This window comes from Malurus melanocephalus, unplaced genomic scaffold (genome assembly GCF_030028575.1).
Source record: "Malurus melanocephalus ecotype Western Australia unplaced genomic scaffold, MMel_1.1 scaffold_758, whole genome shotgun sequence".
Lineage (NCBI taxonomy): Eukaryota > Metazoa > Chordata > Aves > Passeriformes > Maluridae > Malurus > Malurus melanocephalus.
The window spans coordinates 106,732-133,823 of record NW_026623990.1 but is presented as its reverse complement, the minus strand read 5'-3'; the positions used below and the strand labels follow the sequence as shown (position 1 = coordinate 133,823).

The following is a 27,092-nucleotide window of genomic DNA, read 5'->3' as shown; positions in this document are numbered from 1 at the left end:
CAAAAGTATTTAGACATAGAGGACCTCGGGAGGCAAAAGGGATGGTTGGCTCTTTGGCAGGGTGAGTGTAGCAGAAGTAGCAAATCTCACACACACACAAAAGTTCTCTAATAGCAGCTAGAGAACAACCAATTTTACTTCACAGCTTTGGCTCTGGACTACTGGCAAGCTTTAGGAACCTGTTCAACCCACCTGCTCTGTTTCAATTGAGTAGTAGTCACAGTAAAAGCACCACAAAGACAATTTTACAACCCATTTTACTTTGCCTCTTGTGAAATGAGTATTTATTGATCTGGCAAAATTTCCTGCTGAAATTTTATGGCAATTGTAGCTCCAAATTCTGTCATGAATTCATCTCTCTTTGAACATGTAAAATTTAAAAGCAACTTCATGCAGCATTTTTTAAAGTATCCTATAAAATCCCCTCAAACTGTAAACACAAGATTTAAAAGGACCTATATAAATAAAGCAGCACCAATTTCAAAAGCATGAAATCTCTAATAGTGAATGATGCTCTTGACCCAGCTGATAACCAACCACAACTGCATTTCTCTAACAATGATACTGCTGTTTTCCACCTCTGGGAGGGAACAGATGTGAAATGGAGAGTTTGTTGGCAGGAAGGGAAATTATTTGCAAGGCTGAGTTGCCATCGAGAGTGTATCTGAACCTCATCGGAAACTATCTTTACTGTAGCCTGCTCCTCCTGGTACACCAATGCTAGAAGTTTTTTAAGTTGTCTAAAGCTTCAATTTTATGCCACAGGCACTGTTCAAAAGATGTGGCCTGGCAGTCATCCTGCCTTAGCCAGGTGATCTGTCCCAACATTGGGGACGGTTGTAGGAACAACTACACACAGAGGTGAGACTTGAAATGCTCATACCAAAGGTTAGAGCTTGGAAAGGATAATAAACATTAACTGCAGTTACCTGGTGTTTATATGACTATGAAAAGATAATCATTTTGGGTCTTGTTAAATTGTGGGTTTAGGTGCTAGAAAGCTTCCAGTGATGAATGTTTCCATATGCCATTTAATAAGCTTTGAGTATTTCACCCATTAATCTGATGAACACTCCCAAAGTGTCTGTAACATAGTCACTGGAATTATGTCTGCAATGACTGCTCATCTCCCGGGGCAATTCAGGATTTTGGGAAACCTCTTTAAAACCTTGACATTGCTGAGAGAAGAATCCCTGCAATCTTACAGTTGAAGAGGCTATTAATATACTCCATCTTTTGCAATCCAGCATTTAAGCACAAGCTCTGCAGAGCAGGAAAAAGGCTTCACCTTTATGAAACACCCATTCTGAAGCCCACTAGGTTCATGTCTAAACTTCCCAACAAGCTCAATCAATCCTCAAAGAAAAAAGAACAAGGAGACATATGTTTCAAATGGCTACAAAAAGAAAAAGGAGGTTTATCTTTGATAGAAAGTAATGGTTTGACCAGCAAAAAATATCTGGGGTAAATCGGAGAAAGCACAGAGCTGATGCACAGGTCCAGAATCCTACAGCCACGGATTCAAGTGACCCATCAGTGCTCGCACAATCTGCAGCCAAAGGCAGAATCAAACTGCTTATAAGCAATATAAAACTCAAAACCCATCAACTGGTCAAACTAACATGATCTGTGTCCATGTAGTGAAGACCTAATTAACAGGAAAGAAAACACATGAGCTGGAGTTGTACAGTTTTATTTGAACAAAAACCAGCGTCAATATTTTTAATAAAGTCTACATTACACTAAATGCATGTACATTTGTAAGAAGATAACTAGTTGTAAAGAAGGTGCAAGATAATATGTACAATCATAGTTAAGTTAAAAACAATTCACATTTTACATAGACTTACTTGACAGTCCTAGGCTTTCATGGTATATAAATGGTAACCAAAATAGGCAACAAAAAAAACCAACCCCTAGTGACAAGGAAATTCAGCTGCAGGACTGTATAATGCACTCAATTTTTCAAATAAACTAGTTCACAGAATTCTTACTTATTCTAAATCAAATTTTGGATATAATTTCTGAATTACTATAATTACCATTTTCACTGAGTATACTGATGTAAACATTTTTGTTTATACCAAAATGGCAATAGTGCCATTTCCTTCCATAAAAATCTGTATTTTACGCTGTGGTCTGGTCTTCTGCTTTTACAAATTAGAATAATTACACAGGATGTTTTTCAATACATGGTAAAAATTATCAAACAGCAAGGGAGATATGTTCAAAAGACACTTCGAAGTTTTTCAGTCCACCTTCACAACACTGTAAATCTTACTTACAAACCAGAAGCAGGCAAAAAAGCCAATAGTCCCTGAAAGGAGAAAGTGAAAATGGTTAGTTTATCTATGGTTTGCTCTGAAAGAGAAATCTAAAAAGTACTTCCCAGCAGGACAGATTATAACATTGTAATCCAGCTACCTATCCAGAAAGATAGCACTTCTTAAATTTAACACCACACATTCATCCCCAGGCAAGGTTACTGACTTAGATCCAAGGTGACGACCGTACTGCCACCCCCACAAGCAGGAACACAAGCACCAGTTGAGACTTTTATACACATATGAAGTCAGCCCCTCACCATTTTTTTTTAGGTGTACAATACTTCACTGCCACCTATGAATTATGACATATAACAAGGCCTTGGAAAAATTCACGTCCCAGTTTAAGATTCATTGTGCTCTATTTATTCTTGAGAACAGAAATTTCTTCTTCTATATAACATGTTACTTCCTTTTGGCAAAGGAATGCTCTGAGTGCTACCACAGCACTCAGAACAAGCAGCAAGTGAAAGCAGCAGTGACAAACCAAAACACTGAATGACATTAGTATATACCAATTTTCTATTTTTAAGCTGATGAACAAATTTGTGGTTTTCACCCACAGCCACTACTATAGGCAAATTGCAAAGACACGGTCCATCATATTTACTTTTAAATTGCTTTAAGAACTTCACATGCAAGGAGGCAGAGTCCCAGTCAATTAATTCAGCCTCTAAAAGAAGCAATGCACTGCTCCTCACACTTTTACCTAGTTGTAAACTGCCACAGACATGTTAAGCCTTAACAGCTAGAAAAAGGGAAAATCTCAATCACACTGAATTGCATCTCATAGACATAGCTACGTGCCAGCCCTGGGACAGCCATTCCCAGCTCCGCTGCAGGCACTCACAAGATCGTGCACTCAGCTCCTCCAGTTTTGTATTATCCTTTTCTGTCTGTACAGCCCAATCAGCTGCAGTCTTTTTCACTATTGTGACTGATACAGTAACTAGAAGATTCTTTATTAAGCATTTGGATTTTTTACATGAGTTACATTTCATCACATATACATATTTCCCGAGGAAGGAACTCATCTTTAACCAATCCTAACCACTCAACAGCTTAAGCTGAATGAAAAAGCACCTGAATGGTCTGCATTGAAGAACCCAGTGTTGTGGGATAWATCTTTATTTTTCCCCTAAGTGGGTCACCTGCAAATTGTAAGACTCTGACTTTTAAAATAATTCCTACTAGACTAGGAAATGATGCTATCCCAGTGCACAGCAGCTTACTGGACAGCACTGATTATTGTAGGAGGTGCAGCTAAAAGATCTTTTGCAGGAACCATTTAAAACTCAGGAATCCAGATGTGAGGATAACACATTTATCCTTCTTTTAGCAAAGAAGCAAGATACATCCAAAAATTCATTTATACTTCGCTGGGAGACACTGACACCTCAGCTGTTTTTTGATCAKCTTGTCCTCAGCTTTCTATACTGCTGAATACTCTGGTCTGCAATACCTATACTACCACTTTCTGATACACAGAAACAAGATGTAAACACAAAGTMAGCATATAACTGAGTACGGCAAAGTTATTAGTAAACCAGTGTAAATGCAAAATTAAAACCAAAGATTATTGCATGTATTAATGTCAAAACACATTAAGCAGACTCTTCTGCGCCACTCATCTCTTCTAGCTTTATTGTTAAATGAAGAAAAAAGAATTCAAAGCACGAGCAGATTGAAAGAAAGCAAACAGAAAAGCACCCTGCACTTGGCTGATACTTCTCATGTACCTTAAAAGCTCTCTGTATCATACTGGTTTCAATCACCGCACAGTGGTGGGTGCTTCAGAATCTCGGATTCTAAACACAATCTACCCAGAAGATCAAAACTCAATTTTAAAAATGGCATTAACTCACAAGTGAAAATGATGTTCAAAAATAGAGGTCACTGTAAAGAAACATGCTTTGACTATGTTCAGCATTTTTTTGTCTCCTCAAATAAAATGCATGTAATCATGTAACTACCCAAATCCAACCACACTTGTTATTTCTTGAAAGATTAGCTGCACTTTGAGCATTAAAATAAAATTGTCTGGTTTGGGTGTGCACACTAATTATTAGATTTCACTGGTCAGATTATATTACTGTCGGTGTTGCCGCACAAGCACTCAGTTCCTATTTACGTATTCATTACAATCCCTTTTGTAATGCCCAGGGTAACGCAATGCACTGGCACGGAAGAGGTATTAACACTGCCCTTTACATTTCTGTCACAGTTGCTGAGACCTAACAGGCAAGAATAGAGAACACCAAAACACTTAGTGGTATCTTAAGTGTAACAGATCAAGGTATCATTTTGGGAGCACTATTAATGCAAACAGTGTGTACAATCACATTGGCAAACTCCCTCACCTCCAGAAACTGTGAAGGACTGAACCATTATTTTCTAAAACAAGGGCTACTAAGGAATATTTTACAAAACAAAGCGAAGTTAGGTATCTTCTGCTTGTGCCATCTGTCTAGACCAGCTTACATTCCAGGCCCAAAAATCTATTACCAAACTAAATACAGACAAGGAAGTTACCACAGCATTTTACATTAGCTAGGATTTATTAAGCGTTCCGTGTATCTGCTATACTCATCAGCTTTCTAGTGACTAGCTATTCTATTAAATGTAAAAAAAAGGGGGACCATGCTGTATCTTTCCTCATGAGCTACAAATGCAGCATAGTGGGCACCACTGTGGTGTTTTTTTCAGAAGAAAAAAATGACGCTGCAAAAATAACAGCAGCACCGTTTATTATTGTACTTCTGGGGCCCCACTGGCCTTCACATCAAGAATTCCAGGATCTGCATATCTGAAGTTTTCAACACCATTTCAGTAGCTGCCATGACAATTCCAATTATCATTTTATATATGAAGGCGATATTTTTAGTTCTACCAATTTGCATCTTGTAAGTGAAATCAAAATTGGCAGGATAGCAACTAACCTATGCTAAAACCATATTAACATATTGCGATAGTATGAAAGTAATTAAAACATTTTACACTATAGTTTTTGGGTTTTTTTTAATATAGATAGATATATTATAGAAGACATGTGGAGCTTGTCTGTTTCACCAGGATTTAAGCAAGGGTTTAACTGGCAATATGCAAACTTCCATGTTTGCCTTCTAATAATTAGAAAATAGAAAAATTAAATCGTCCTTTTTTTCCCCTGCTTCTTTTTAGATCTCTTTTTGCCCTTCTAAGAAGAGACACATATCTTAAGAACAAAAACCTAGCAATAAGTGCAAATTCTGTTACTTAATATAATTTCTACAGCTTAACAGCTTTGTTCACACACAGTAATTTTCTCCAGTTTATTATGAAGTGGTTTTTTTTTTTTGCTCTGTTGACAACCAGTAGTAGAAGAAACAAAAATGAAAGAGGTCCATCTCACTGCTACACTGACAAACTTGAAGTCTGATACTAAGATTTACTCTTATTCGTGTTTTAGCCACTCTTTTTTAACTGCATTTACTTGCAGTTAACTAAGTGATGCCATTTCACAAAGTGAACACAAAGTAAATAGAGCAGCTTTCAACAAACGGGCAGAAGAAGTTAAAAAGTAGTAACTATCACACCACCAACAAAAAAATCCTCTATTAAAAATCTTGGGAGCGTCTATCAAGGCTGCTTTTATGCACAGCCCATCACATATTAACAAGCATTTTCTGTAGCTCTGTCATTGCAGTATTTCATGATGCCAATCAGTAACACCTAAAAGATCTGACTCCATCTGACTTATGTGTTCAATCTACACATAAAATAGCAGCAGTATGATGAGCACAAAGATAAAACACTCCTGGCTATTTTTCAGGGCCAGTACCCTTCAAAGAGCTTCCTATTTTACTGACACATGGTAAATTTGGCATAGATTTCTCATCAAACCAACCTCGAAATTATAGTTTCAGCCAAGTGATTATTAGAGTAATCCCGTAGAAGACACACAGTCTGCATGAGTAACATCAGAAAAGTTGGACAACTAACGCTGGATAGCTGTATTTCAAATAGGTTCCTCCAGTTAAGGTACACTTTCTTCATTATGACATGGTGCTTAATGAGCAGAGAAGACAACTCTGACAGAACTCAAACTATCTTGTCAACAGTCACTTTTTCCCCACACCAACCTTCTGCACTTGGTGACAGAGAAGGCTGAAAATATCTCTTATCCTCCCTATGCAGAGTGCAATTACCTCTTACTATAGACCTTCTAGAACCAATTATGAAACCCAGAATTAACACTCGATATCAAAGTGAACAAGAACAGCCCTTTGAAAATATGATGGTTTGAACTCACGGCTAATATAATATTCAATAAAGGAAAATTAATTATAATTATATAACATCAATAAATGTAATTTCAAGTTAAGAAGAAAATGTAAAAAATATCTTGTGATGTGTGTGTCACAAACCATAAGTAACACTGCCTAAAAAATCATAATTGTATTTAACATTTCATGTAGTCTAAATTTCACCTGATGTTCCTCATTTAAAAACCAGATTACTGTACTTACCTGTGAAAAGGAAAAAGATCAAGACCATGATCATTGTGTAACCAAAATATAAAATGGTGCTGGCCGTTCCTGTTATCTGGAGTTTGGAGAAGAAGTAATGGACTGCATAGATAAAGAGATAAACTGCTGTAAAGCTGCTGGTCAAGAAYGACCTCCACCACCAGTGATAGTCCTGAAAGAAACAAACCATTCACCAAGAATCATTATGTAGGAAACAGAATATAGAGAAGATGGTGAAAAAATAACATTGTCTTACGAAACACATTTAATTCTGCAAAATTTAGCTCAGAAAAATTCCAATATGGTACATGGTATTTTCTTTCTTCAAAGTCAGCAGTATTGCTTCCTTGAGGAACATGAAAATTCTAGGCTGTTCCCTGATCAAGGCTGTTTATTTTTGCTTCTCTGTTGCCAGCAGTAGATTTTGAAGCAAAAGGTGCATTTCAGAAGCGTGTCTGAAATAGGCATGTCAAGGTTGAAAATGCAGTCAGCTCATAGTGTCCAGCACTTCACAGTGTATGCGCATACCTCACCTCTAACATCTTCCAGTTACAAGTGGTATCTACATCAGAACTGGAACTTTTACCTCTGCACACAGATGGAAGTAGCACAGCAAAACTGTTGCTTCTGAACATGTAATTAGAAGAATTATAAAAACTAGGAACAGGAATCCAAACATGTAATACATCTGATGAGACCTATAATTAAAAACAAATAAAAACATAAGTCTCATTTTTGGTTGAAGTTCTCAGTTAATTCACAGTGTCACATTACCTGATGCTGAGTTAATCAAAAACCAAAAAAAAATCCAAACAAGCCCAAAACCCCCACATCACTGGGGTCACTGTGCCTATACCACTACTGGCTAATTCATAAAAAGTTTCCTTTACCTGAACGTACTCTGTAAACATGCATTTATTTAAGCTAACAGCAATAAAACCACTGCTTTACAGAATGCCTGTGTTTTTTTGGGTTTTTTTTTTTTTTTTGTGACAATGAAGTCTTTAATTATATCTGAAATTGGCATGTATGAACTTTCACAGAAAACAGTTACAGGCAATCTTCACCAAAGATGTTTACCACTTCAGGTGTCCTTGCTGGGAGATCTTCAGCTTCCCCAATTCCTGCACCACCTCTGTTTTCCCCTAGTTTCATTACCAACTTCCTTCCTGCTATTGCAGCTAAGATTTCCAAGCGTCTCTGTATCTCCTCACTACATCCAACCAGGTGTTCCTCCACTCCCAGTCTATCCAAAGACAGAGGCTGACTTAAACCCAAGTGCTAACCAAACACAAAATCACCCACCAAAATAAATGCAAGGGAAATATGTTCATTTGCTTTTAATCTGGTATCTTTCAGATAAGAGAAGCAACTAAATTAACTTCATTGAGTGAAGGTGACAATTACAGCAGTAATTGACAATTACAGGATTTGATAGAGGGAGTATTAGTTGCATATTCCCTCCATGCTTCCCTTCCATAGGATGAATAATGAGAAACAATTTAAGGATTTGCTAATTTCAACTACAAAAGTCCAGAATAAAAACCTACCTGGTTTTCATTTGATTATATTGGCACAGCTACATTACATGGTTTCTACTTTTTTTTAGGACTTATATGAAAAGCTAAACTAATGTATTTGCATTTAAGAACTGATTTAGAAAACTGCTCTGTAAGATTTCTCAGCCTACATAGAAATAAATATAAAGACTCGGAAAATTCCGTAAAATCTGCAAAATTATCAGAAACTTTTAAAATCCGTTTATTCCTTTTATCAGTTGATTCAGGCCATTCAAACTCACTGTATTATCAAACCTGTCTAACTAGAGGGAAAAAAAAAATGATACTCACCAAATGCTATTGAGAATGAAAAAAAGTTGGATAAAAATACAGCCAAAGGGTAAGATACCACCCATGATGATACCAGGCAATGGCTTTGTGAAAAATGACTGCTCCGGGATTTGGCGAGGAATCTGGTTTGTACGCACTGGATGTTCAATAGGCTACAAAAAAAATAAATGGAAATAAAAGATCAATTATTACATCATAAATAAGATTACTTTCCCCTAATATTAGCATCTGAAGATTTGATAAACGTAACTGTATTTTTATTCATAAACTATCACAAGTTATCAGACAAAAAACCCTACAAACTCGATGTTCATCATTAGGAAAATGCACATGTGCTTTAGACAATCCAACTATTGGCCCGTAAGCAGGCTGAACACAAAGGATATAAATCCGTCTAGACCTTAACTAAAAACAAAATAAAATTTAAACAATCCAGTAACACAATCTTTTTCTTAGTTATCTGGCATTACCTCAAACTAGTGAGGTACAACACTGAAGCCCCTTGGAAGTACTACTTGAAAACTCAGCAATACTGCTGAGGTATTGCTGAAGAGCAAAAGGCAAGTAGGATCTCCAAGAACATTATTAAAACCTGATTCTAGTGAATCGACAGGAAAAAAACTAGTGAGACATTAAAATATACACTCTGTTCAAAATCATGACAAAACAAAATATTTTAGAATCACAGCACCATAGATGTTTCAATACAACCAGATCCTTCTAGAATTCTTGCTTCGAGAATCAATGGCTCAACTACACAGGACATGTGTATATCTCAAATCTGTATTCAAAGGGCCCTACCTTCTCTTTGAAGCCAAAATAGGCACCAACAAAGGTTAGTGGGACTGAAATTCCAAACCACATAGCAAGGATAGCAACCAAAGTGCCAAAAGGGATGGCAGCTGAGGAGCCTTTCACCCACAGAATGAGATTCATAATGAAGAAATCAGCAAAGACAATCCTGAAATACAAAATCACAAAGGATATAAAAATATTCAGGAAAGAATACATATCACTTAGTATTAAAAAACAAATAATTTTAAATAAACGTAGCTTCTTGCAATTTTCCAGCTTCCCRACAGTCCTAGTTCCTTTCACCACTGGTGCAGTTGAAGTAAAAAAGCCTGCACCATCCAACCGTTGTAATGTTGGTACCTATGGTAAAGCCATTATTTAAATAAAGACTGCATATAATACCAAAAAGTAACAGAAACATGGAAAAAAATTATACAAAGAATGGAAAAATATAGACAATTTCTCCTATTGCTACCAGAAATATTTCCTTTATTTTGGTCCTTTATTAAACAGTAAGTCCTTCTGAATAAAATACAGTGATAGCCAAATCTCCTATTTAGGAAGCCCCATGGCACCACTGTACTACCACAGTTTGTGTCATAAGGGGAAGGGGGGATTAAAGAGAGCTCTGCCCTACAACAGAAACATTTGTGTAAACATGGAGTTACACATATTAAGTAGCCCACATCTCTGGAGAATTTAAATAAAGACTGCATCAGTCTTTATTTAAATGACATGTCTCCAGACCTGTTCTTCCCTCCCCTATTAAACACATCTGCCTCATTTTCTAAACATCCTGGACAAACAGTAGAAAACAACTCAGAGACATGAGATGAAGATCACAAACATCCCATTTTGAAAACAAAGCAGAACTTTCTTTCTGCAAAAGAACCCCACATAAAATATAGCTTGTGTGAATTGCTATTATTGCTGGATTCAAAGATACACCACAGAAAATTCAGCCTCAGAAAGGGTGCTGGAAAGTGCACCACTGTCTGGGTTTTGTTAAAAAAGTGTTCCTGGGGCCAAAATTTGAGCTGCTCTGAAGGAAACATTCATCCTTCCATTGTATTTAATTTAAAAAGGAAGGAGGAAAGATTAAAGTAACAGCCAAACTTATCTTTTTCCTAGGAGAGGCCTGACACTTGCCAAAACTGTTCGGGAGAACAGACTTGTTCAACAAGCACACCCAAGCGACCCCTGGTGTAAGCACCTTGTGGAATAAAAAATAAAAATCAAATCCATTTTAGAAGTCTTTCTAAACTTTATCATCTACCCAGGTTTGTAACACAGACCTCACTTACCYCCTCCAGTTAGTAAAAATACTGCAAATATGAACTCCCATCAGTCTACCGAGATTAAAAAGGCCTTGGGCTGTTTATGATATTATGCAAATTCACTGAACTAGCACAGCATAATCAGGACATCTGTTCATATTCTATCAGACCCAGTCATCTTACTTCCTCTCAAACTCAATTTATTTGGGAGTTAAAGTGATCAGCACGGTATTCCTTCCACCAATATGTATTTTCTTCTCTCTCCTGATAATATCTAAATGACAGCAGGGAGACTGAAGCACATTTTGTTTAGAAGTAAGATTTCTCATAGAAATACTACATTTGKTTGTTATTGAATACATTACTTTTCATTTGATTATGTTCTACTTTACTTAAAGCCAAGTCATATTTTATTCATTCAGAGGTTTTTTAGGGGAAGAAATACCTTAAGAAATTTATAATATTTTCTTCCACTTTTACCAAGGGCTAAGTTCATGTACCCAAAGTTGCAACCAAGGAATATGAAAGACTCACAGAAGAAATTAGTTTCTGCTGCCTCTCCCAATTAATTCTCACAAAAGGTCATGAGAGCTATGAGAAAACAAAAGGTATAAATGCTATTGCCCTTCCTGAGCAGGACAGTATTGGCCACMGTATGATACACACTGCAGCCATATCCCAAACTGGACACCATCTACATTTATGTAATGAGATTATAACCAGAATTACCTGGAACATACTGAGTCTGCAGTACCAAACTGGAATTACTCCATCACTGTGCCCACTGTTCTGGTGCACTAATTCCCAAAGGCTGTGACACAGCCTTTCAAGAGAGTTGCCACATTTCTCCTACCCCCACAGCTGACAGCAAAACAGTAAGCCAAGAAGCTGTGTTCTAGACTACCAGGATCCTGCTCCTCAGAATTCACTTTCCTTTATATTCACAGATAGGCAATGCACGAAAGGAAGAGCAACTTGCAAGTGCTATAAACAAAATCATGTGAACAAGCATCATAATAATTTGCTTTTTCCCAACTCCTTCCCACCTCAGATTCATTTATACTTAAGAATAAAGGAAAGAACAAGGGGAAACAATACTAACCCAGGGCAGAGCAGAGCCGTAAGCAAGACGTTTGTCTTCCACTTCTCACCTCTGAATGCTGAGGAGAAAAAGTAAAAATAATTTCAAGGTCAAGACTTTTTCCAACCATTTTGCAGAACGACAGCAAGAAGCAGATATGCTGTCTGAGACACCAGCTCCAGTTGGAGGTTTATATTCAGCCTAGCAATTCTGAATTTAGCACGTTGTATCRCATCAAATAAATGTATGTACTTACTCTTGTACATTCTAGCAGACACATAACCAGCTGGAGTTCCCAGTAAGACCCACAATACAACGGCACAGGTCATCAGAGCACCACGGTTGGCAGGAGAGAGGAAACCAAGGCAAGCTAGGACTAAAGAAACAAAAAGATGCAGTTATATGTGGACACATGTCAAAATTCCCCTGGAATAAGCCTTCTCAGCGGTCTGTATCTCTTTCACTACCACATATTTAAATGTAGGCTGAGTGATAAGCTCCTGTATATCCCCATCACAGGAACACACCCCTAACAGCATTATTTAATTCAAAAGCATTATTTCCACCTCAACTCTTAAACAGAAAGTTTCTCATAGCCAAAAGGCTGAAAAATAAAATGCCACCATCCATGCAAAGAGGCTCGTCKTGCCACCGATTTCTTTTCATACTACACTGATTGCACAGGAAATGATCGCTGCTAAGCAAGACACAGAGAGATCAACACTGAAAGACAAGCCTATCAAGAAAATTCTAGTAAATCTCACAGTATATGCAATAAATGGAAAAAAGCAGCTGCCCTATGAAAAAAATATAAAGTTGGAATAAAACCCAGAGAACAAAATTTGAAAGATTCTTCTTTTGTAGTATCAGTGTACTTCCCAATTCTACTGTACAGTAAGAAAAGGAATGGTCATAAGCTTTACAGATAACCAATAATAAAACACCACCTTGTGACGGATTACGTAACCACATGCATTTATGGCTATTTATGGTAGGCTCCCATTATCTCAATATCATGTCAGTACTATTTCACTGGCCTGCAATCTTGCTCTTATTTCTATATGGCTGCAAACTCATCTCAAACATATTGGACAGAAAGCATTTCCATAATCTGCATTAGCCCTGATATCACAATGTCTTTAATGCCATACCTACAACAGCATAACTGAAGCTATCTAGTTATTGCTATGGAATTGCATTAATATTTAATTTTACTAAAGGAAGGACTTAATTTCCAAAAGAAGGCTTCTATTACTTGTTTAATAATACTGCATCTTTCTTATTACTATTACACTACAAACATATCACTTTAATGAAGTTACTTACATAAAGTAATAAATGTCATAATGAAAATTTGTGTTCCTTGTCCCAAAAAGACAGACAGTAACATCCCCTTCTTTGGAGGTCTAAACACATCTCCATGAACCAGCTTCCAGCCAAATTCCTCTTGGGCATCTTCCTGTATAAAATCAACAATGTCTTCAGTAGTGATACATCATGCAATAGTGAATTAGCACAAACAAGATGCAAAATACGTATTTAAAGTTTGATTAGCTTCCAGTTAAGATCCAAAGCCAGATTAATTGTATCTGATTCATCACTCATTGATTTTATAACCTGCTAATGTTTCAGTGCAAAAGGCAAGAAAATTACCAAGAAAATCCTCATCCTCATTATTATCGAGAAAATCCTCATCTCTTTAAGCAAGAAAAAGCAAATGTAATTAGCCAAACCAAAGAACATCATTCTAAATTTAAACTAAAACAATGCATTCAGTTCAGTTTTAACTTCAATCCAGTTCATGCATTTATCTTTTTCTGCTTCGATTTCAAAGCACATTGGTCTTAATGATAATACTGGAAAAGAATGAAACTGTCTCTGTACTCGTCAAAAGTTTGCTTCCTGGAATCAGGAGGGAAAAGTACCAACACAGCCTGACTGCCAGAGGTGAATGGATGGAAACAGGAGGGGGAAACCTCAGTCCAGTTACTCTACGGAACCACTAATGAAGAACAAAACTTTTCAATAAAGTCACTCAAAACAGACACCTCCACTCACAAAAAACAAACAACAAAACCAACACAACCACAGACAACCAAACGCACAAGACCCTCTACTCCCCAAAGTTAAAAGCTACAGGTTCCATTCAGTGTAGGAATACTGAGTTCAGTTCAAAGGACTGCTTACCACTAGAATTACAGCTTGCCAAAAAACAGGGAAAAAAAGAAAGCAGGTCACGCTAGAGAATGACATAGAGCACCTTGAATTGCAACAGATGATGTTATCTTTTTTTTTTTTTTTCTGGAGGATTGTCTTTACCTTGCCCATACTGATACCTCTGCTTGACAGAAATTACTCTCAGGAGACTGATACATGAATACAAAAATTGAAAACTATTAATAACAAGACTACACTAATTAAAATTAAAAATCACACCCTATACCTAATAGAAAATTATACCAGATATCCAGGTATAATTCCAACACATCACTGTTCTTCCAGTCAAAGGAGCATAAAGCCAAAACTTTCCTGTAAGTCTGAACTTGGATTAATTATAATAGTGACAAGAAAATTGTTGAGGTAAGACAGAAGAAAGACTTTTCCCAAGTTGCAGTAAGTAAGGAATTAAAGAGTTTCAAAGGCTAGCATTTCAAGCAAATCTCTGTTTCCAAAATGGTGAAAACTAAGAAGGAACAAATGCTTGATACCTCAGGTCCTGAAAGAACACAGAAAGTGTTTACAGATTTGGAATGGTTGGTATAGAGTTCTTATCAACAACTCATCTGGGAAATGCACTCAAAAGACACCTTCTAGTTCTAAGGTAAACTAATGGCAGATTAAGATCTCTGATTTATCCTGTATGAGACTATGTGCCACAATTTGTCTCAGAACCCCATTTTTAACAAAGTTCTTTCATTACTGGCTAATTAGCTGTGAGTCAGAGTATTTATTCAGATTTCCGTTAAAAAAATTCAGCAGTATTTTATATTGCTAACCTTTAATATACAGCATAATGATAGTAATAGTACAACTAACCCAAGCAGCAGGCTATAGAGTTTTAAAAAGTATTGGAGCAAAATTACTCTAAATTTTTCAAAAGTGCACTAATCATCATCTTTACCATTAATTTAGCTTAATTTCTCAAAACAATCTAACAAGGATTTAAGTCCCCTAAATTCAAGCAGTCATTACAAAAGGGATTTTAGGGGGGAAATAAAAATAAAAGACAAAAGAAAGTGAGAGTTTTACCTCTCACTGCTGAAAATGAGTTCTCTTGAGTTCAGGAATCCTCTCTTAGTCATAATACTCTAAAAGTAATCTTCTGATTTTCTAAAAGTCACACCTATCCCTGCTATTACTCACAAAGACTAATCAAATTTCTGCAAGTCTTGCTCTTTATCACATTAAGAATGATCAACTAATAAAGATAACACAATATACAACATTGAACATAATTTAATGGAGAGATCAAACAGGAGCCTCACAAAAACTATCAACTAAATGATAGTTTAGCCATCATAAATTATTCCACTTTAAATCACTGTCTCAATTAACATCAACAAAATGTATTCAACATCAAAACCACAAAGAAGTATTTTCAGATGTTTTAGTTACATTATGAAACATTTTTGTGCATTCTGAAGTATTTCTTCAATGAGATAAACAGCAACAACTTTCTTAGTGAAAATTCAAACTTTTGCAGCATCTGACATTACTTCTCATCTTTGAGTTGCAGATACCACTTTTACCAATGRCTAAAAGGTTGAGTGAAAATTGGTCTACTGGTCAAGTCTTTTTAACTCACAACCAGTTATATTCTGTTCAACTATAGGAACCTGCCGCTTTCCCATTATAAGGAGTACCTACTTCAAAAGAACTCACAACAGGTTCAGCTGGATGGCAACAGGTTTCAGTTATCTTACTAATAGAAATGAACTAGACTGTGCTTGACACAGTGATTACCACAGGAATTGTATTTACAAATAAAATAAAATACCATTTACACATATACCAAGTAGTTCTAAGACTGCTAGAGGTCAGAAGTTGTGTTGCACATGAACTACAGTATTCTGATCTCCCAACTAAACGAGGTATGTGATTCAACCACACTTTCCAGCCACAGGCAAAAGGCAATATCAATTTCCATCAGCCTATGTTAACCAGAGTATCTCCAATAATTTTTAACCCCCAGAAAGATTAGCATGTATCAAACTCATCATAGTTATACGTGTCTCTAGCCTGTACTCAAAACTAAGAAATAGACATCACTATGGCCAGAAAAATRTGCCCATGTAAAAGTTGCAAATTTCACTCACAGAAGAGTCGATCTGGTTGTATCTTGCAATATCTTTGTGGAGAGTCCTCAGAATAATCATAGCCACCATGCCAGATAAGAAGAGAACAATTACGAGGGAATTCATTATACTGTAGACAAAGAAAAAGTCAAACTTTGAATCCAGTTATTCAGGTTTCAGGAGATGTACCAGTTCATACAACATGTACAGCTCAGGTCTGAGGAAAAGCCTTAAATATTCAGACTTTTTAGCATTATCCCACACAGAAGATAAAGGTACATAAAGCAGTCCATGACTTCTTAGGAGACAGAAGTGAGGAGGACAGTATTTCATGATACCTTGCATATTCTGAAGACAGTTACATATTACTTTATTCTCCTCCTTCTCAAGCTACAAGAAGTAATTTCCCTGGTAAAACAGCTACAGCTTTTAAAGCAGATTGTCAAGTAGATTTTATATCTATCAACCAATGAAACCATTATTATGCTATTTAATATTTTGTAGAGATCAATTTATTCAGATTAGCCTTTTCAAGATTTACATTGCAAAACATTAACACTTCAGCACAAACTATAAACTTCTTTGTATCATTCCCATACTATGGGGGGAAATAAGCAAGAGCTCTTCACATACGTCTTTTGCTCACAAAAAAAGACCTTTATACTATAGGCAGCTGCTGAGTACAAAAGATGCATTTCACATATGTACCTCTCACTTGGCAGTCAAAGCCAGACAGTAACAAGAACACTGCAGAGCAGCAACCACTCAAAACTTCTCCAGAATGGAGATGACAGATTAAAACAATGGAAGCTGCTTTCCTTTCAGACACTTATGATGCATTCCTTTCACAAAATGCAGTAATACCATTGCTCCCAAGAGATGAAAACTTACTTTGCATAAGAAAGCAAAAAGTTTTCTTGACTGAAAACCTACAGACTCTGTTCTATCTCCCTAAAAGTACAACTAAGAAATCTTTGTGCTCCCCTGCAAGGTTATTCACTGAATAAATGCAAAACTTACCTAAACCACTGGATGTTTGTATGTGGCATGGACTCCAAAATGTAGTCCCACCTGGAAGCCCACTTAATATTATTCTTTTCCTGGAAGGAAATTAAACAGCAATTAATGTCAATCAATAGAGGCAAGTACAAGTGTGTTGCAGTCTTTGAGATGGAATAAGCATACCCACATCTGTTCCCCGAACATTCCAGTCAGCATTCATATCTAAGCTTGGGAGCAACCCTGGATGTAAGACCTCTCTCTTGCATTAATTAATTTCTAGAGACTCTAAAAGAGTATCTTTTCATTGAACTCTCCTATCCAAATCTTCTACCTTCAAATCAGGCTTCACTAAGCCTCATCTTTCCGTGATCCAGGATGTAGCTGACTGCAGATCCCAGCTGTTGAAAAACAATCATGTCATCACTGTAAGATATCCTGCATGGCATACTGATCTTGAAAATTCAACTTTGTCCAACATACTCAAGAGAAAAATTCTAGGAGAAACTAGAATACATTTTTCTCATCACTTTTAATGCATTTCGCACAGGATTCTTCACACTCTGACATAATGCTGGCTGATAGAGACTGTTTTCCACTCTGATTCCTGGCAGACAACTTTCATTTCCAGATATTTCTGTGATGGATCTTCATGCATACAAGTCAGAATTCTTTCTGACCCTCAAGCCTTGTCCTCCCCCGTCTCTTTGGATGTACATGCGTGTTATCCTGCTACCAAATTCTATCCCCTGACGGGCATGAAGTTCTGCTGAATGCGTTCATTTACTCACAAGGTGCTAAGTTTGTATAGTTAAGTACCAAAATGCTCTCCTGCTTACATTTTTGTACACTTGTGTACTAAACATTAGAGCCATGATGATATTTACCTTTCATAGATACAGAGCKAAATACCTTGCCTATTTCAGTTAATTAAAGCAGACACCATAACTTTCTCATCAGAACTCAGCTGCCATATTAGGACCATAAAACAGCTGCACATTTTACTCCTTTATGTGGTCTGACTTACTGAAACTGATGTTTTCTTACTGAAAAACACTTTCACTGATAAGCACTCCCCTTCAAAGTTAATTTGAAATTAATAAAAAGTAAAACAGATGAGATATTATTTCTAATCAAGGCTTATGAATAACAGAGATCAAGCAATTTTGAAGTGCCATCTGCTGGAAGTATCCAACCCACTGCAGCCTTTCCTGCTTCACAACAGTGAAAAAGGCTGTAGGTACCCCAACACCTAACCCATTGCATGATTAACCAGACAAAACTCACATTGAAGTTCTCAATCGCAGTTTACTGTCAACATTTAAACACAGATGCCAATGACAGGAGGCTCATTCATGTACGAAAATCAGAGTCTAAAGAGGATTGGGTATGTCAAGAGAAAAGTAACAGGACATTGAGCCTTGCACCTCAAGGTCATTGGTTCAAATCAAATTCAACCTGGCAGGATGAAAGCTGTTGCCATACAATGGCTGCTTCACTGCCTGTACAAAACAAGCTGGTGGTCCCAAGCCAAACTCTCTAAGATTGGTGTCTTACTTCACAAAAACAACCATACTTTCAAGACAGACTGGAACAGAGGTACCAAGGTTTGAAGTACCTTGAACCAAATTCTTGTCACACCCACAGGAGGCTCACTTTCCATGCTGGGGTAAAGACCCATTTTCCAGAAAGCCTAGTTTCCTCCTAACTTGTTACAGGCTGAATAAAGCATGAATGTATTAGCAAACCTTAGAGTATTAATTTTAAAAAATACATGATCACCTACTCAGGAAAAGCCAGTAAACACAATAAAAACAACACAAAATGAGACAAACACTGCAACCTCACGAGGAAAAAAAAAAAACTTTACAGTCAACATTTAACAAAAAATGTCCCCAAATATAAACTGTTCTTCAACATGAATCAGCGCCCTGACTGAAATCTGAAAGAAGAGTTTACCTCAAGGAAGACAACTCTTACACAGTTATTCAATCTACKAACCTTTTATCAGTAATAAGACAGGAAGCAAAAAGGTCTTAATGTATATATTCATTGTATCACTTGAATTACAGTAATGAAAACCTGTTAAGATTTTTTTTAAAATGCTTTGCAAGACCATCCTTATGGAATTTACACTACTATAAACCAGTTATGGCTATCAGCAAGTTATCCAATTGCTTTGATTTCATTTTTGGCGGGAATTATGAATTCATGTAACGGATTTAATACTTACTTCAAATGTCACAGAATAAGTGTAAACCAAATTCAGTTTATTGGTGAATTCTCCAGGAATCTCCATAGGTGGACCTTCACAACTTAAATTGTTCTCATCTGTATGTTTGTAGCTAATGGGGAGAAAAAGTTAAATAATTGTTTTTCATTTTAGTTGTTTTTTTTTTTTTTTAAATTAGCATTGTGCTCCAACTACAAATACTCCCCATTGGGAGAGCTTCAAGGTTGAAGCAAAGCACCTGGTCAAAGAATGACAAAACTAAGGTTATGTGCAACCTAACTGTGCCCCCTCATGGTCTGCACTGCCAAGGAAAAGACAAATTCTCATTTTTTGGCCATTCAGGATGCTACTGATAAAGCATTAATAAGGAATGAATAAGATTGGTAGACTCCTCCGGGCACCATCTCAGAGCACATGTAAATGGAAGGAATAAACTTGCATAGCAAGTATAATTCACTAAAAACACACTGTACCTTCACAAAAGAAAAACCAAGTACAATCAAGTCATGTGGTACCAAACACGAACAGACAGACCAGAGGCCAAAGTAGTTGATTCAGTCTCCTGCCCTCTGAAGGCTATTCACCTCCACCTCGGTTAACACAAAAACTAAGAAGCTACTATTTAAGAAAATCAGTTAGTCTTCTTAGGAAATTAATTGTTGTCATCTGCAGTTCWGAATACCAGTGCTACCACAGTATTTCACCTATACCTCAGTATCCAAACTTACACAGGAAAAAGTAAACCTGTATACTCATCCACAGTACATCTGGGAGACAGGTAACAGGTCTGAGGTGGGAAAGTGTTACACTGAGAAACATCCTTTTACTGAGTATCTGAAAGCATGCACACCCAGTTGCAAATTAATCAAAACATGAGAAAGAACCCGACCCAAACAACAGAGCCTAAGAATATGCATTAGCAGCTTTTCCATCACAAGAGACTTTCAGCAACATTTTAAAGGTGAAGTTAAATGACATTTAAGTTGTGGAACTGTCCTTGGAAACAGATCCAGACATAAAACAGCATACTGAAAGCTTTATAGGAATCTGAATAACAAGTTCCCCAGAACTTATTAATACCAATAATATCTCTAAGAAACTGTTCTCTTTGGAACTGCTGTTAGGACTCCAAAGTACCAGAACCTGCTGCTTTAATGCACAGTTACCTTTGTGGTCTCAGTCTTGCCATCACCAGTCTTGCACCAGGCCAGTTTTCATCTTTCCCGCTGTGGTACATGATTGTTATGTCAACGTGGTTGAAGAGGTAGAAAGTATTCTTCTTGTTAAACTCTGACTACAAAACATGATCAGGAGACTGAGCAACTTCTCCAACAGGAGAGGGCACAAGAAGTGAAGAACTTTAAAATGAGACTGGTGCTATACGTGAAGGAGCAACAAAAAGGAAACACTTCAACATTAATACACCTGTACAAAAGATAACTTTCAAGAATCTGGGAAGCCTGAGGCGTAACTGAGTTGGAAAGTGACTCTAGAAAGAGGAAATTGAATGTGCATGACAAATGGAACACTTCAAAGAGGCATCAGACCTGCTGCACACAAATAAACTGACTGCATTGTACACAAGAAGCAGGTCAAGTGGCAAAGGAGAATCATGGAGAGCTCTCTCCTCACCAAAGGAGTGTTGTCCCTCACCCGGGAGAAATAAGACTCTATCACTATCATTTGTAACTGTACTAGCTCACAATGGAACTCCCAGGATGACTGACACATTTCCAATTGTTGTCAACATAATTTTCCCTGTCACCACTGACTTTGTTAACCGGGAAAACCTTGACACATTTCATTTGTAAACTGTGCTAGACATAATTTTTGCAACTAGAACACAGAGCTCATTTCTAGGTCTTTGCTAGAAAGTTTCTATCTGATATTGATAAAGGAAAGATTTGCACAAGAATACAGCATGGACAAAAAATTAATAGGTACTAGGATGATACATATGAAATTTCAGAACAAAACCTCAATTTTAAACACCCATACTGTTATTTTATAACTTTATAAAACATATATTGGTCAAAGACCAGTATGAACATTTTATTTGGACAACTGTATCAGCAAGATGCTGCACACAGCAACAGTACTTGACTCTGTCAGTGTCCACACTGACACTGGTTAGTGAACACTAACCATGTTTACCAACGTATCTATTCTTTCTCAGGAAAAGAAAGCTTAAAAGTAAAACCACAAATGAAACCACCCTATATTAATGAGGAAAGTTCCACTACTTACATTTATAACACAAGCGTCTTTAACTCTACCATCTGGAGTAACAAAACATCCTATTGGAAATCCTGGATTACAATATTTTTGTCCATCTTCCACATCATAACACCACGTTACAGGCATGTTATCAATAATCCTAGACAGAAATCATCAAAGAACATGTCCTTCAGAAAGGGATGCACCTCACTTCACAGTGACATTTCATATTCACGTAACATACACACTTTTCAGTAGTGCCTACAAGATGCACAGTAGAGAGACAACTATCCCATATAAGTAAGCAACCGCTTAAAACATAGATAACAAATGTCCAAAAGCAGAAAATAAAGCCAACCTCAAGCACATGTTTTGGCTTACCAGTGATGCTGATAATTCAGCTGCATTCCTTTCTTCAAAAAAGCCAGTTTGCTTTTATCAGCACTGTTTCCTGGGTCATATGATCTTGTACAAACCTTCTTGCAAGTTTCTTGCTTTTTAAAGGTGAACTGTTAAAAAAAGCACACAAAAAAGAGACACTCCAATTTTGCTTCAAACATCTATTTTAGAGGCGTTTTTTCAGGTAAAGTAGGGTTTTTTTTTCTGATACTTCACCTCCTTGCTACAGAAGTTTCTAAAGCCAGAATTTCCCATACAACAGATTTAACTTCAGTGTCAAAATATATAATACACACCAAGCCCCAGTAGTCACATCACTAAAAATCACTTCAATAGCCCAGATAAATTGTGWCTGGTTAAATCCTGAGGACTGAAAAATTGAAAATTAGTAGAAAAGGTATTGTTTTTTTCTTTTACTAGTTTGTTTTATTATAATTTCATCATTTGCTAAAACAGACTTTCACTACATCGTTCTTGAATGTTTCGTGTTTAGTTGGCTTCCCTATGACAACCTAGTTAGACAAGGCTACCAAAAACACAAGTTGCACAACATCTAAGCTTCAAGCAAAGACATCACCTAACACAAATACACTCACATTTGCATCTCAAACTTCTAACCCAGTTAGGATTTACCTGTTAGTAAACTTAACACACGACTGAAAATTCGAATGTTACAAGGCCCAAATGCTAATCAGGAACAGCACTTCCTCATTACTGTAGTGCGCAACCTTCCAAAGACAATTGTTACAACACTTTATCTATTCAATATGTATCCAGTCCAAATGATCCATCATGCCGCATACTTAAGAGCTTCTTGTGATGAGTAGTTACAAGACTTAAAATTACATTAGCTCAGAGAATCAAGGAGATATCTCAGAGCAGTTCCTACGAGGGAGGGGGAATCACCTGTTTAACAGACTAATGAAAAGATGTTGTTAGGTTCCTAATGACTGAGCAACAGCAGACTCAGAAACTGTGGCAGGTATTTCAATTATCTAGCAACCATCCTACACGCACACACAGAGCGCAGTTTTCAGCTTCACTGGCAAATCCCAACCTGGAAACTGTACTTAAACAGCATACAGCTCTGAAACCCAAGAGCCACTGTTTGACAACAGCTCCTCCATTGCTAGTAACTGTCCCAAGTTGATGACACAGCTTTTTAGATATGTTATATTTGGTCAGAAAAATACTACACAACTAATCCACAAAATATTTCCACACATTTATTTTACGGGATGTTCTAAGTAATACGCATCAACAATGAAAAATTTTGTTTTAGATGACAAGCATGTACAAGGAGAGAAAAGCTGCAAGTGAGCCATAACTTAATCTCCCTTTCCCATTCTGGAAGTCACCCAATACCAGAACCAAGTATATGAACAGTTCCTGAACCACCACTTTATAGCCTCCAATGTTACATTTAATACGCAAATTATTTCAGATCACCTAATGCGCCTTATAACCAGCTATTAAATAACTACCCCAGACATAATTTCTGGACTTCTCTACCACAGAGAACAGGCAAGAAGGGTGATTACCGGCTCTCTTTCCTAACTGTAATTAACCACCCTAAGATGCCTTTGGGCTGGGAGAAGTTCTGGTTTTATTACATAAAGTCCACAATGTCTATATTAAAAAATATAAACAAAAATAATCACCCAGTCATCAAATCTTCAGCTATGTCTATGGATTAAAGCCATCARAATGACAGCTGTCAAATTTAAACAGGATCAGCTTCAAAGGATAAAATAACCTTATATGGAGATGATGCTATTCTCTCCCCGAACAGCACTTGTCCAAGATTTTCTGATGGTCTCTTCTCTTCCTTATCTTGACAGAAGTCAAAACTGAGAAAAAGTAGCAAAGGTTACCTTTTCTTTTAAATTGACATATAACTGTTAATATCAGCCTAAAACAAATCCTTAGTTTATGTCCTTAACATAGTCATTTTTGTTATTTTTTGACAGTTCAGCCACTGGTAGTAAAAAAACTGAGTGACTTTGCAAAAAAAGGTGGCATGAAACACATTTTAAAGAAGGGAAGAGCTTTTAGTATTACAGTGCCACACTGGCAAACACCATTCACCAATTCTTTTCAACTGCAGACAGCCTGAAACTGCCAAATATGGGAGAATGCAACTATACTGGCTTTTCATTACACAGGCAGCAGCAGGTTACGTTAAAAAAAAAGGTAACAACAAACAAACCCACACTTATCCTGGGTACGGAAGTACTTTTCCTCAATCGATGGTCCTAAATTCACTGGCTTCCATAAAGTGTAATGGAAACACAGACACTAGAATTTTTTTACCTAGTCTCTGGTCTTGCTTCTACTGCTGCACTGTCCAGTGTAAGATCTACAACACCTGCAAGTTTTCTTTTCTGTGCCCAACAGCAAGACTGCTAATTATATTGTTTATCATTGCTTTCTAGGCCTATAAATATCTGCAAGAGCAGACAACAGTTTTCATAGAAAAAAATAAAAATTWAAAAAAAAACCAAAACCAACAAACCAAGATTTACTTACAGAGCTTTTGGCAAAAAAGGAAAGGCAACAGTGACCGGTCTCTTGAGTTTCTTTCAATTACCAGGGGAAAAAAAGGAACTCAAAGCATCTGTCTCCCTAGATTTGCCTAATAGGAAGAACTTTCAAATACGTCAAACAGTCAACACTAAGTCTCGTACTCATCTCAAAAAAAAAGCACCCATAAGAAACCCTGCAGGCTTTTTTCTGAGAATAACAGAGGACGGTCAGGTGGCACAGGTGTGGCCTTCATCCTTCCCACCCTCTTGTACTTCATTCCTGCCGCTGAGCACTGATTTCACTCTTCCATCACTACAGCCAAAATACTGATACCCTTATTGTAACAAAAAAGAGCCTTTCTAAACGCTTCTGGAAACCGGTTGGGATGTACTTACGCATCATATTCATATGGCAGAACGGATTCAACAGAGTCCAGCCTGTTCACGAAGAGCTCAATTAGTGACTGAAACAGGAAACGGGGAGAAAAAGTATGAAAATACCGACTTTCAGAAACAAATGTATGGCTGGTAAGAAACGCGCGGCTAACTAGCAAGTGCTGCTACCCCACGGCGGAGGCATCCTCGGCTGCTGACAGGCCCCGGCCACGCCAAGACCAAGGACTTAAGGATCCTCCTGGCGCTGTCTGGAAAGTTCAGCGGGAAAAGGGAATGCGAGCTGGGGGTACGTGGCTTCCCGGAGCAAAGGCTGTCGCCCGCAGGACACAGATTGAGAATACCCCGCGGAGCCCCCTGGCCGCGGGAGCCCCGAGCGGGGAAGAGTGGGGGGACCGCCCGTCTCGGGCCCGCCAGTGGCGGCTCTCACCTTACAGTTGTCGCTCTCCTCACCCTCCTCACAGAAGCTGACGGGGGCCAATCCGGGCAGGTAAAAGGCGGCGCCGAGAGGCGCCACCAGCAAGAGTGTAGCAGCTAGCAGCCTCATCTTGCAACCTGGAAAAGCGAAGGCACCATGAGGCAAGACTGCAACCCCGACCAACCCGGACAGCSTCTGGAGGAGACGGCCCCGCACAGGCGGAGCCGAGAGCGCCGCGTCACGCTCGGGGCCACGRCGGCTGCGCAGTGAGGGGGGAGGAGCGCCAGGCGCCATCTTGGGGCAGGGCACCCTGAGGGACGGGAGGTGACGGGGGAGAGGCTTCCCGCACCCAGAAGGCGAGGTTACATGGGATATCGGATGAAATTTTGTCCTGGGAGATTGCCGAGGCCTAGCGTAGGTTACATGAAGTGTCTGTGGACGCCCCATCTCTGGAAGTGTTCAAGGCCAGATTGAACGACCTGAGCGACCTGGTCTAGTGGAAGGTGTCCCTGCCCACGACCGGGTGGCGGTGGTAAAATTAGATGATCTTCAAGGTCCCTTCCAACCCTAGGGAATCATCCTAGGATTATATGATACAAGAATATCTTTTCGGGTTTTAGCACCCGCAAAAAAAAAAAAAAAAAAAAAAAAAATCACAGAATAAATTAAGTTGGAAAATACCTCTGAGATCATGTAGTTTGACATAGGAGCTAACACCACTGTGTCAAGCAGACCATGGCATTCAGCACCACATCCAGTCTTTTCCTAAACACCCACAGGGATGGTGACTCCACCACTTCCCTGGGCATCCCATTCCAATGTCTAATCATCCCTTCTGTGAAGAAATTCCTCCTAATGTCCAACCTAACATCCCCCTTTCACTGCTTGAGCCTGTCCTCTCATTCTGTTCCTTGTTAACTTGGATTAGAGTCAGACCTTCTTCACCTGGCTACATCCTCCTTTCAGGGAGTTGTAGAAAGTGAGCGACAAAAGCTTAAACCAGATATTACCAGCTCAGAAATTTGGAGTGGAAATCCAAGTTTTTCCAAGGCAACCTAGAAGAATTACATTTATGGTTTTTTTCTATGCTGTTTGCGATGTTTCAGCCACAACAGTGGGAAGTGCCGCGTGGCATCTTGGTACAACACATTCCCAGTGATGCCACAAACATGATGCCAAGCAGTTGAATATCAGTATCTGACAGAGGAGACGGAAAAACTGAAGATACGAATAGAGTCTCATGTTCTCTTATCAGGATGCAGCAATTATGCAGCTGTGCAATTGTAACAGCACTGGGCTGTTACTGGCTGTAGAGTACACGGACTTTTTGCCATCTCCCAGAAACAGTCTGGAGAACTGCAAGGGAGAACTTAAAAGACCATGTGGTGATTAGACTGGGTGGCACTAAGAATATAAGCCTTCATGACTGATTAGTATTCAATTTAGATAATCTAAATTGAAATTCATTTGGTTCAAATAATGAAAATTTAGCCAATTTTTGCATGAGCAGATTTCCTCCTAACTTTTCCACTATTGTGTTTAGCCAGCAAAGAAAATTACAGTTGAACTTCAGCTATACGTAATTAACAAATGGAGTTAGTTGAACCAAAATGGCAAAACTTTGTGCCAGCAATGACACATTTAATTTTAAACCACACTTGTTTTGGTTTGCTGCTTTTCTCTAAGGAAGGGGCACTGACATGCACATGTATTAATCAAACGAATTAAAAATCCCTTTAAGGCTGTTCTAACTGAACTGGGTTAAGCTTCTGCACAGA

At 38.0% G+C, this 27,092-nt stretch overlaps 1 protein-coding gene across 1 annotated transcript; it reads right to left on the bottom strand.

The window, feature by feature from the left end:
- Positions 1 to 1,677: 1,677 nt before the first annotated feature.
- Positions 1,678 to 25,623, bottom strand: LOC130584759 (transmembrane 9 superfamily member 2-like). The gene is made up of 17 exons (XM_057384952.1): positions 25,327 to 25,623; positions 24,900 to 24,967; positions 23,735 to 23,828; positions 21,961 to 22,088; positions 21,610 to 21,739; positions 20,529 to 20,656; positions 19,363 to 19,474; positions 17,151 to 17,230; positions 16,152 to 16,260; positions 13,162 to 13,294; positions 12,092 to 12,211; positions 11,857 to 11,914; positions 9,484 to 9,643; positions 8,683 to 8,834; positions 7,419 to 7,530; positions 6,833 to 7,004; positions 1,678 to 2,317 (listed from the first exon to the last, which is right to left on the bottom strand). The coding sequence occupies exons 1-17, from the start codon at positions 25,606 to 25,608 to the stop codon at positions 2,250 to 2,252; spliced, it is 2,106 nt and encodes a 701-aa protein (XP_057240935.1). The 5' UTR covers positions 25,609 to 25,623; the 3' UTR covers positions 1,678 to 2,249.
- Positions 25,624 to 27,092: the final 1,469 nt, after the last annotated feature.